Source organism: Pinus tabuliformis, chromosome 2_1, assembly GCF_031772625.1.
Source record: "Pinus tabuliformis cultivar Carrire ecotype Pingquan chromosome 2_1, CPIR1, whole genome shotgun sequence".
Taxonomy (NCBI): domain Eukaryota; kingdom Viridiplantae; phylum Streptophyta; class Pinopsida; order Pinales; family Pinaceae; genus Pinus; species Pinus tabuliformis.
The window spans coordinates 81,610,313-81,622,265 of NC_142299.1; the positions used below are offsets into that span (position 1 = coordinate 81,610,313).

The following is an 11,953-nucleotide window of genomic DNA, read 5'->3' on the forward strand; positions in this document are numbered from 1 at the left end:
CTGGCAGATAGTCACATGAGGCCACGTGGGTGAGGGAAAAATAGTCATGATGAGTTCATGACTAAAGAAGAAATAGTCACGACCATGGTGCAAATATTAGGGAAATAGGCATGAGAACCCCTATGAGGGGGCCTCGTGGAATAACATCCAACGGTTGTGACAAGGATGGTTCTGTGGTGAGAGAAGGAATAAAAGGATCTTCACGGGGTGGTTACTACCCATTCTTAGGCACAAACCACACTGTCTGGCTAGGGGTTAGTAAATTTTCTTAATAACCCCCTTTTAAGATCCCAAAGGATTTCCTACGCTTTGTGATTGGTAGATAGTATCCTATGAGGAAGGTATTCGATATTCGTGGGACTGATATTGCATTCACCACATAGGTGGATGTATAATTTTTTACCGGATTAGTACCTCGGGCCTATATTGTTTGAGTGTACTGGCCAATTTTGTGGCGTTATTCCCTTTGAAAGAGGTGGCGTTAGAATATAGTCCATTCTAGACATGGTGACATGAGAAACAATGGTGATTATCATCTGTTTTTGTGGGACTTGGGACCGACACTATATCACTCGGGTTTATTTAGCAGTGTTGGATCAGGTATGAGTAGGTACCTTCTTCTATTGGGATATTTTTGTGCATCGTAAGATAATCATGCAATTGTCACAGTTGGTGCAATGTGAGGTCCACAACTTCCGCTTCGGGATACTTCGTAGAATATTGTATGAGTGGGTGGTGATGTTGTGTGTTGTCATACATGTGGACCTTGCTACACTGAGGGATCCATGGATCTTGTAGTGAGCTCCTTTGATGCCCCATGGTGGTGGAGGAGAGGTGCATCGGTATTAGACCGACATCATGTAGGGTTGGTTCATGTCCAACCCTCAATTGATTATGGAGTTCTCATATACAGGAATGGACTTTAGGGGTGATCCTAACATGGGGATTCCCCTAGGCAATGCTTGGGGACCCTTAGTTTCGTGAGCACATGCATTTATATTCTTTTACATTTTTTCATTTATGTGATACTTATGATGTTCCTTTCACTGACTTTGGATATGTTTCCTTTGAAGATATGGTTCCTCGTGGGCACCCCCAGGGTAGACTGGTAGGTCTATATGGTGACCACATGCAGCCTCGAGTGGAAGATGTTGTAGTCGAGCAGCGACGACGTCGGGAGGGGGTCACAAAGGAGAGAACAACGTAGAGGGCACGCTTGGAGATAGGTGCCCCCTCGAGATGGGAGAGAGCAACAAGCCTCTAGGCAAAGATCGAGAGATTGTGGGCCTATGCAGAGGTTTCCCAATGGAGGGATCTAGATGTGTGTAGTGATTCACTAAGCTTTTGCTTGGGTTGTGTTGGGAGGCCAACCTACTCCCTTTTATTTTGGAAAAATAATGGGCCCCTACTAGAAAATTTTACTATTTCAATTGTTTTGTTGTTTTAATTTGATTGGATTAGTATTGGTTTGACCTCTACATCATTATTTTTAATGAAATTTTTATTTATATGATGAATTCAATGTTTGCTTTTAATGGGTTTTACACCATATCGCTTATTCTTTCATTCATTGGTAAAGTAAGGATTATTTCCATTAACTATTATGATCAATTTTAATATATTATCTCTCATAATAGCAAGAAAATGCTAAATTTTAATGGTTGCTATAGAATTAGAGATTCTATAGTAGCCCTAGTTGAGTTTATAATGTTAATAAGATGTTTTTTACAAATTATCATCATGATGGATCTTATGTTAATCCTTTTCTTTCAATATAGTAATGTGTGAGCCTACATGTTTTAATGGTTGAATCAATGGTAATAACCTAAGGTATATGTCTTATATATTATATATTAGTGGCGATGTATAGTTTGAAAACATTTCATTTATATAATTTAAACAATTGATTTATGTCATGACCACCTTGGATATGTATTGATTTAGTAGTCCATTGATCTCAAATTAAATGATGGATTCTCGATGATTTGTTTCATTTAAAACTATGGATTCACACTTATGACAAACAATGGTTCTTGGGGTGATGTGTTATGTTGATCGGGTTATGTCAATTACTCATTGGCTGACTTGGATTACTAGTCTTGTGTGTCAACCTATGGAGCTTAAAACTATCATACAGACTGTCATTTTACATTGATTATGCATCTCCCATATCCCAAGGTCATTGTGTCTTAGACGCAAGATTGTACTTGTTAGTTATCGAATTGATTATTGGGGTTTTTCGAGAGGGTTCTCCAAATAATACCATTTTTTCCCCTTACCATTATGTCTTGAAGGTTCTACAACTTAGGGATTTGATGTCTGGTCTATTGCATTTTTTCGAACTCTGTTTCACTCATTTTGTTAGCCGTTTCTCCAAAGCATGTCTCTTGTAGTGCGAACTAAGGTCAATGGGGTAGAAATTGTTGAAGAATATGGTGAATCTTAGCCTTATTTTGAGATGCTAGCTGGTAGGATTTTCTATTGTTGTTTTGGGGACACAATATCGAGGTTGTTAAAGCCTTTTCCTCCTCTTTTAATGGGAAGAAGGCCCATGTGGGAAACCTAGAGATAAACATCAACCTGGAGTTTGTAGGAGCAACCACTCACCTTCCTCTCAAAGACGAATGTTGGTTTAAGAATTCCACTGTTTGAGATGTTCCATGGAGAAAAATCCTTGCTAGCAAGGGCTTTGACTACCATGTCAAATATATGTATGTCTCACCTTTAAAGCCAAAATGGCATGAATTGTTGAACTTAATTTGTCAGTATATAATCTGTGAAGGGTAGTATAACTGAGTGTTTATGTATCATATAAAGCTTTTGATGGTTTTCCTAGGCTGAAATTTAAACTTTCCCTACTATTTGGTAAGAGCCTAATGAAAATGTCTCAGGGCAATCAATCAAACCGTAATAACCCTAAAAGGTCCTTGGTTCACCACGGTTTGATTTTCAAACTAGTGAAGAATCAATTAGTTCAATTTCATGGAAATTGGGACTTCTTTCTAGCTTGTAATGGTTATGATAAGCCCTTGCCATTTATCTTTTTTTAGTCCTCTCATATGACAACCCTTGACCCCTTTCTTATTAGTTTATTTCCATCACCCAGTGATGACTTTTGATATGATGAGTGTGATGGATCCATCTAGGCACCAGATTCACCTCTTTCCGATGATAGCGAGGTTGAAGTCTCAAAAATATTAACCTTCCTTCATGTTACCAGAAGTATGGATTTGAAACCATCCACATGGTCTCCTTGTCCCAAAGCAAAGTCTACCCAATATGTATAAGAACAAAAAATTGGTTGATCAAACAAAAATGGATAGACCATGATAAAAAGAAAGAAAATTCAAAGGAGAATTGATCGAACTAGAATAACTAGGCACAAAAGTCCCCCTGTAGAATACTTCTTTGTTGATTTGGAAGTTAATTATGAATCGTCACCAAAAAAGAATAAGCCCAAATCCCATGGAACTCCTCCTTATCACGACGAGGCTATCTATTGTAATGACTATTCCCTGGATACTTCTCATTCCCAATATTTATTGGAAACAACAATAAATGGTTACTATTCCTCATTTGGAATATCAGATCAACCGATTATTCTATGAAATCAATCAACTAAGAGCCTCATTCCAGGCAAAGAACAAATCCAAATATCAAAAGTCACCCAGTGTTGAGGGTAAAACCTAGTCAAAGGACACCCACATTGTTATTAAATCTTCAAGACTCAAAGCAACTATTTCTTCAAAATTAGAAGGATTATATGAAAATAAATAATGAATTTTATTTATTTGTAACTGTTAAGTTCCTTAGGTATGCTTTCGTTTTAGTTGTTTTTCTATTTTGAATAAAAGGCGACTACAAAATCAAAGATGTTGTAGCAGCCTCATTTTAGTATTATGTTCAAATCATGTAATTTTTGTTTTCATTTGTGACAAGTCTTCCACATATGCAAGATAGTGATCTTGAACTTCATGACCTAGGATACTCTTGACCAGAATGTGCCTATTCTTAGCTACATATGAAAAATTGATTTTCCAACGATTTTATTTCAACTTTGTCATTCAACCAAGAGGTCTGAAAAGCAACAATTTTCATTTATTTTCGTAATTGGCCATTAAAAAACAAATTTAGTATTATTTTGACATCTATAGGTTGATGGCCTGTACATATATACCATTGATTTTGATGAAAAAATGGGGGAAGCTTTGGACAAAGAAATATTAGTTACATTGTTACTGTAGAATACTATTAATATAAGTTTATTTACTTGGTTGTTTTGAGTTTGGTTCTCGTTTTTTTTCATATTCCATGGTCCTGTTTAATATCTTGTCTATCTCCTGTTATTTATCTTTCGAGAATTAGAGGATAAATGCCACTTGTTTGATGGTTTGATTCCTTAAGCAAACGACTGTCTATATTGCATTTCTTTGTTAATAGGCATTACTTGGATTTTTTTATTGTTTGATGTGATTAGTATCCTTCTCCAATGACTCGTGTCCTTTGAAGTAAACATAGTTAATTTATGTCTGTATATGAGAATAAGGAATTTGTATTTTAAAGTTACCTTTTCTTTCATTACTTACATTAAGAATTAGTTTTAATTTAATTTGTAGTTGCATGTAGAAATAGAATTTGATTTCATTTATGAATACCTTTTGTAAATTTAATCAATAGTTCATCTTTATTTTTGAGCCAGTTACGTTATGTTCCGATATCTTTTACTTTTCTATACGTTATGCATTAGAGCCTGATTTATGTATTATAGTACTAATTTTCTCATTCTATAACAAAATGTTTGTATTATATTTATAGCTTTAATTCTAATTTATAAATTAAATATATAAATTAGAATTACATCTCATATCATAGTTTATTTAAGGTGCAACTTACAACCCTTTTCTTTTAATAGTCATATCAAGTTTAGGCTATTTGATTTTCACCATTTCCTTTCATAGTTAAATTGATCATCAGGTTGTAGTTTTATTTTAACCACAAGTTAGTATAGATTAGTTTTGTATTAATATAAGATAAATATAGTTTAGATTAGGATTATTTTTCCTCCGATTCAATTTTTTTAAAAGGAAAGTATCAAAGGCCAATGGAGCCTATAAACCCGTCAAGGGTGGCCACACCAAATAGCTTAGGCTATTGTAGAGCCTTGGTCTAGGCTATTCTTCCCTTGTTGACTAAGGCACACAATGCTCACGTCAACAAGTTTCCCAAGGAAAGATGGGTGATGCTAGGAGAGGATGTCATTGAGAGGAAGATGACACCTAATATGCTATGGTGCCCTATTCTCCGGCGGGTGGAAGTTGTGGCAGCCATGGCGCCACCCATTTTGGGGACAGGGCAAGGGGAGGCAGGAGGGTCTCTAGTAGATTTTGTTGAGAGTGATGAGCCTTGGGATTAGATGTTTACTTGATGTACTAGGGGAAGCACCTATTATGAGGATTCTCCCCTCATTTTTGGTAGATGATTCATCTTTTTGGTGATTTCCAATTGATGTACATAAAACTATATTTTTCTATGATATGTACGAGATATACCATTTTTTGCAGATCTTACGATGTGTCTTTATGTATGATGCATTTATACATGTGATGTATTTGCATTTTATTGATGTGATGGTTCATTTTTATGTGCTTCATGTCTCAATGATTAATTGTTTGTAATACTTCCCAGTTTATGATTTGATTAGTGATGTGGTCAACAACATGATTTTGACTTCTCGGTATATCTGAAAATGTGATATGATCAAAATCACACGCTAATTGTTGTGCATGTAGGTATTTCCAAAAAAGGAAATGGTCACAAATGTTGAAGGTTATGTTCAACTACGATATGACAAGATGGGAATCAAGGAAAAAATGTAAATGATTGATCTTTACTGGGAAGAATTATCCAAAAGGCCTATGACGACATCATATTCTACTTGATTGTTAGTGGCTAACCCAATACAAATTATATTCTGATGGAGAATCACATAATCAAGAGATTATATCACTCAAGCTACCGTGGCAATATTTTGTGACCATCGAGAAGTACCATCAGCAAATCTGTGGTGGTAAGCTATCAAATGATCCATCTGCGACAAAAGATTAGAGTATAGTTTAGAGTAAATTGATGATGAGGTGATCATAACAATAAATTAGGGTACATATTTACATCATAAGGCCAAACATATGGCTATGGATGGAATTTTTGGAGATAGATCTTGTTGACAGAGTCTTTGAGACAAGTCCCATCAGGCTCTGCTAAGATGTAGGCGACTTTAAAAAGGAAACGTTTAACATTGTATGGTCCTTTCCACAAGGTTTTAAATTGTCTAGGTCCCAATGCTTCCTTGGTGATGTCATACCAAAGTACTAGATCCCTCTTGTTAAATGAGAGAGGGGTGACATGGTGATTAAAGGAGGATTTGGTACACTTTTTATGGGCTTTGTTGTGCTAGAGGGATTCATGTCAACTTTCATCAACATGTTCCAACTAGACGATCCTTTGCTCTAATGGTGAAATTTCTAGGAAAAGGTTGATTTCCATGTATATGGTAGGGATCACACATTTGATAGGGGGTATGCCTTTGACTATGTAAACTAGGTGAAAACGAGTGAATCTCGTGGATGCCTTAAATGAGCTACTGTATGCCCATAGGGCTGAGAAAAGCATGCTATGCCAATTTTATTTGTGCTTGTTCACATATCCTATAATATTGTCTTAGAGACATTTCTTATGTATTATACCTTTTTATCACTCCAAAAATGTTCACCTAGCCTTTTCTTACTAGGTTGTGTTAGCACTCTGTAAATTCCCTAGGTTGAAGGAGGAATTCTAGAGGTAAAAAAATGACCTAGGCTTATAAATCCTCCTCCTTGTAGGCGGGGGTTGTCCCAGCCCCAAAAAATCTTTATATATAAAGATTTTTGGGGTTGGGACAACCCCCTCCCACAAGGAGGAGGCTTTATAAGCCTAGGGAATTTCACAAACCACTTCTAGGTTAGAATCTAGCCCTTCTAATCTAGAGAGTGCTCTCTCACTTAGGTTATAAAAAGAAACATGGTTTTAGGCTAGGTAGTAAGCTCAACAATGTTTGACTTTTTAAATTTTTGTTGATGGGAAAAGTGGTAGATCCATTGGGCATGGAGTCATCACAAATCTGAATTTGTCCAGTGAGATGATGTAAAAGAGAGGGTTCCTTCATAGGGGTAAGGTAGGCAGCTTTGGTGCGGGCTTAGATCAAATTTTTGAAGGATTTGAATGTAGAAAAGGTGAAAAACTAACACAATAGATAATCAAATCATGGATGAATTCTAAAGTGTTGCTTTAGCTGAAAACATTAATAACTTAGAAAACTAAAATAGAGGATTCATTAAAGATGAATTTTGAATTAATCATTTGGTTTTCCAAGCAAGAAGATGTACATAAAAGAGATGTAGAAACATAAATAACTTACAAGATTAAAAGAGCACAAAACCACCAAATTTTTTACTCATGAATCCCTGCAATTTTCTCCTATGTATTTCATTCATTCACTGGCAACAACCTTCAAACATACATTGCACAAAGTCTTATCCGCTAATTCCAAACAAAAACCTTCTTACAATGCTTTTTGATATATTTATACATCATCAAAGATTCGATCTCCTATCCCAAGTGGCGAATTCATTGACCAAAACCAACTTTCAACTAAATTCATAAAAAACTAGTGCATATACTCAAAAATAGTAACAATTTTCCTAATAACCAATACAAGACTAAAACATCACTAATTTGAAATATTGTCCAATAATTATTATACACACCCCCTAAGATAATTTTTCCACTTATTTACATAATCTAAAGCACTACTAGAGATCAAAAATTCGAAATTTGAATTGAGAAGAGTTGATTGTCCAAATTCACATTGTATTAGGCAGACTCACAATGCATTGAGGTGGCTTCCATTCTTTGTATGGTTGCGGCCCCTATCTATAAAAAAGAAGCAAATGGGTATGCTCCAAATATCCCTGTGATGGTGATGGTCCTCTTGAACCATATTCAAAATTCCTATATACACCCCTTTGACATGTACTCCATTTTCGCAGTGCGTCAGTATGTTTTTGCAGCGCCTCCAAAACTGAAACACATGGTGACTTTCCCTTAATATGAAATGTTGGAAACACCAAAATGAGTGTTGGAATATTTATAAAAATCCCTTATGACAACAAAAACCTTTCAACTTCATTATCCCATACTTTTCAAAATTTGTATATGGAAAGCACAACAAGCCCTTCACTGTTGTTTTGTTACTGTTATCAAAATTTTACTTTTTTGATCTCCTAAGCGAAAAACAAAGTTTTAGAGTTGGGTTAGGGTTCCCTGCTAGAGATCCACCTTAGTACTAGCCTCTATAAGTAAGTCCAACTTACCTCTCTTCCTCTTCCTTCCAGCTTCTTTGACTTCAGTGAGACTTCTTTTCACCAACCTGAGTCTTCTTTTGAGGACTAAGTTTTGTACATATAAATTCTTTACTTGCATATGCAGAGGCAAGTTCCACTTCAGTTTATCCTCAGCTTTATTAAGTACTCATAAAAAAATCTCTACTTCTCTAAACAAGGCCCACTTGTCCCAATGATATTTCTCTGAAAGTTGATCCACTTGATATTGTATCCCTTTAAGTTGTTCTAGTAGCTTCTCAAATTCCTTTTGTTCATAAAAAACCACAGGTTGAAATATCTCCTTTTCCTACATATGTACCTTAGCAGCAGACCTAGTCCTAGGTCTTCTAGAATGTTCAACTGGCTCCTTCATCTCCTCTACATCAATGACCATTTTACCTTTTCCTTTGGAACCATGTGCCAATGTCTCCTTGGGTGACTCTCCTCTTTTGGGATAGATAATCTCTTGAGACACTTTATGCCTAAGCTCCATATCCTCTTGCTGCAAGTAATCTATTGTCACATGGGCCTTGTCTAACTGATTTTTTGACTCCTCAATTTTCTGGTCCTTCTTATCAATTTCCACTTCTCTTTGTGTGCTCTCTGATTCCATGATTTGAATTGGTGATGATGGAGGATCCACAGGTACTCTCTTGGGTGCAACTCTAGTTCTCAGCACCCTTACCACCCTTTCTACCTCAAGGGATGTCACCTTCTCTACCTTAGGGGAAAAATGTAGCTTCTTAGCACTTTTCTTACCAACCAAATTTCTTTTAGTCAGAGGTTTCATGACTGAGCTTGCTGCTACAGGTGAAGCTTCTTTAATCACAACTGAGGGAGTGTTTTTCTTGGTCCTTTGATTGTTTGAAGATTGAGTTGCCCATCCCAAAAAAACCAAGAACTCCTGCCATGAATGCTCTTTCTTCTCAAGTTTCTTCATTACTAGCAATTTAGTTAATGAGAAATGGAACAAACTTGCCTCAACTTGACTTCCTTTAGTTTGAACCCTATCAGCCATTTTATAGAAAATCCTAAACAGATAATAGGGAAGAATCAAAGGATTCTTGCCAGTAAAATGCAATAGGAGCCTAATGTGATAGTGATACAACCTTTTGAATCTCCCCTCATATGTGAAGTACCTTTGGATGACCTCAAACTCTTTTCCATGATAATCCTGTAAATATCTCTTGGGAACAGATGAACTATACCCTTTCCTATGTTTTGGATTGAAGAAGCCCTTGAAAGAAACCAAATCAATATCCATCCCTTGAACCATTCCTCTCCACTCAAAGGTATCTTAGTAGCCTTCGCTATTGAATGAGCTGAGACAAGAAAAGTCATACTTCCCACTTTTTCTTGTACACTATCAAAACCCCTAGCAAATTCCTTTGTCAATTGCAAATGATATCATTAAATTCTCTCACAGAATCTCATGCACCCTTATTGTTCAAAATCCATCCTAATGGCTAGATCTGAATTAATGATTGTGATGTCTTGTGGTTCAAAATGCACAATGTCTCCCCCTTTGTGTTTTTTGTCTTCTGGTGTTGTCATCGTTTCACTTTTACAACAATGGATAGTTTGAGTTTATGAACAAATTATTTGAGCAATAATAGAGGAGTTATGGATTTTAAATCTTATGACAGTATCTTTAAAACACAATCAAACAATTCTACCAAGAAACACAACCCCAGACTTCCTCATGAAAACCCTATATGACCCAGAATTTCGTAGTCGTTGGCAAAAGAGAAAACTAGGGACAGTCGTAGTGCATAAACCAAAAACGCAACACTAGAACATTTGACCTCTAAACACCTTTGAGCATAAACTTTTTAAGGGAAAAAATCTTTGTTAAAGTCTTTAAAATAAGACAACTATTTTCACGCAGAGGCTCTCATAGTGAAAAGGCAAATTGGAAATGAGAAAGAAGGAAAATGTATCACTATGTGGATTCACAGCAAGTTGGGATGAAAGCACAGCGCTGAGAAAGAAAAAATGCAACGAAATGCATAAAATAAGTGACAACAATTTTGTTCCTTTTACAAGCTCTAGACGATTTGCGCTGGATTTTAAATGTGATATTTGACTTTTATCTTGCCTAAAATTCAAAAGGAAAACCAAATTTGCACCTATGAGAGGATTTGGATGGTAAAGTTGCGAGAAATTTAACCCTGTGTGGATTTGTAGTGCCCCAGTCTCCCTTTCGCAGTGAAAGAATCGATCCTCTTGAGCTTTCTGATGTCGATAAAGAAAAGTGGAGTGCTGAGATGTAATAATTCAAGTTCAAATGAACACTCTGAATGGCTTGGAGCAAGAGTGATCTTGCTAATTATGATTTAGGGAGAAACATCATGAATGCACAACGTTTTTCCTGGATTCACATCGCATTGGGAATTTAAACCACTGTCGTCTGACCATTATCCTTTGTTGATCTCACATGCTATCCTTTTGAAATAACATCCTAACCAACGTAAGGATGCCTCCAAAACTTTGGTCATGATCGTTGCATGATTTCTTTAATGAAAACACTATTACCAAACTAAGATGGCCTACTAACTCTGATTTAAGATAGGACTAAAACACTCACACTAACTAAAGACTTGTGACATGATTTTTGTACCTTTTTACAAGTGACCATAGACCTTTCATGATTTCCCTTTGTAAGGAAAAATATCACTTTAGACATGGGCCTCTTAATCAAAATGACAAGACTTACATGATACCCAATCTAGACCTATACCTTTTAAACAATAATAATCAGTTGATTCATGAATAGTATTTACAATTTTGGCCTTCGATACATAGAAAGACTAATAAGGCTAAGGTTCCTAGACATAGGAAACTAACAGGTTGATTGAAATACACCATGTAGGATGAATTTACCATGGTAAAACCCACTTTCACCATAAGAAATAATTTAGTAAACCATTTTTCTTAAATGATTTCTCATTAAAATCCAAAAAAACGCAAGAGAATAATTAAATAAATCATTATTTATTTAATGTTCTCTAAAAATAATTATTAAATAATTATTTGATAATTATTTCTTATCAATTTTGACTTAATCACCTTGGAATAATTAAATAAATCATTACTTATTTATTATTCTGTATTTATTCCATATTTCCCTTTTGAGATAATTGTTAAATCATTATTTAATAGTTATTTCAAATTTGTATTTTTCTTAATTCTCACAAAGTGATTAATAAATTATTTTTATTTGTTAATTATTTCAACCACTTTCTAGATACAGATATTTTTCCATTTTGAATATCTTTTCCCTCTCAAAAAATATAATAAAATATTCACAATGGCTAGATTTTGAATTAGTAAATAATATTTTATTATTTTCTAATTCTCAATCTATTCCAATATGTTTTTATAAATAGAGGGTTTTCTCGCCATTCTTCACCATGACCATTTGTATCATCCCATTATTGTCTCATAGCATTTGAGCTCACACTTGAGTTCAAACATATTTTTGTTAGATGATCCAAAAATAATTTATTATCATAGGTTATAAAATTGAAATAAAA

At 35.2% G+C, this 11,953-nt stretch overlaps 1 protein-coding gene across 1 annotated transcript in view; it reads right to left on the bottom strand.

Moving 5' to 3' along the window:
* Window positions 1-9,357, bottom strand: part of LOC149198873 (adenylosuccinate synthetase, chloroplastic-like) — a 186,184-nt gene extending 176,827 nt beyond the window's left edge. The window contains exon 1 of the mRNA XM_089400393.1: window positions 8,737-9,357. Within this exon, the coding sequence (XP_089256519.1) occupies window positions 8,737-9,357 (621 nt within the window). The remainder of the gene's footprint in view (window positions 1-8,736) is intronic.
* Window positions 9,358-11,953: the final 2,596 nt, after the last annotated feature.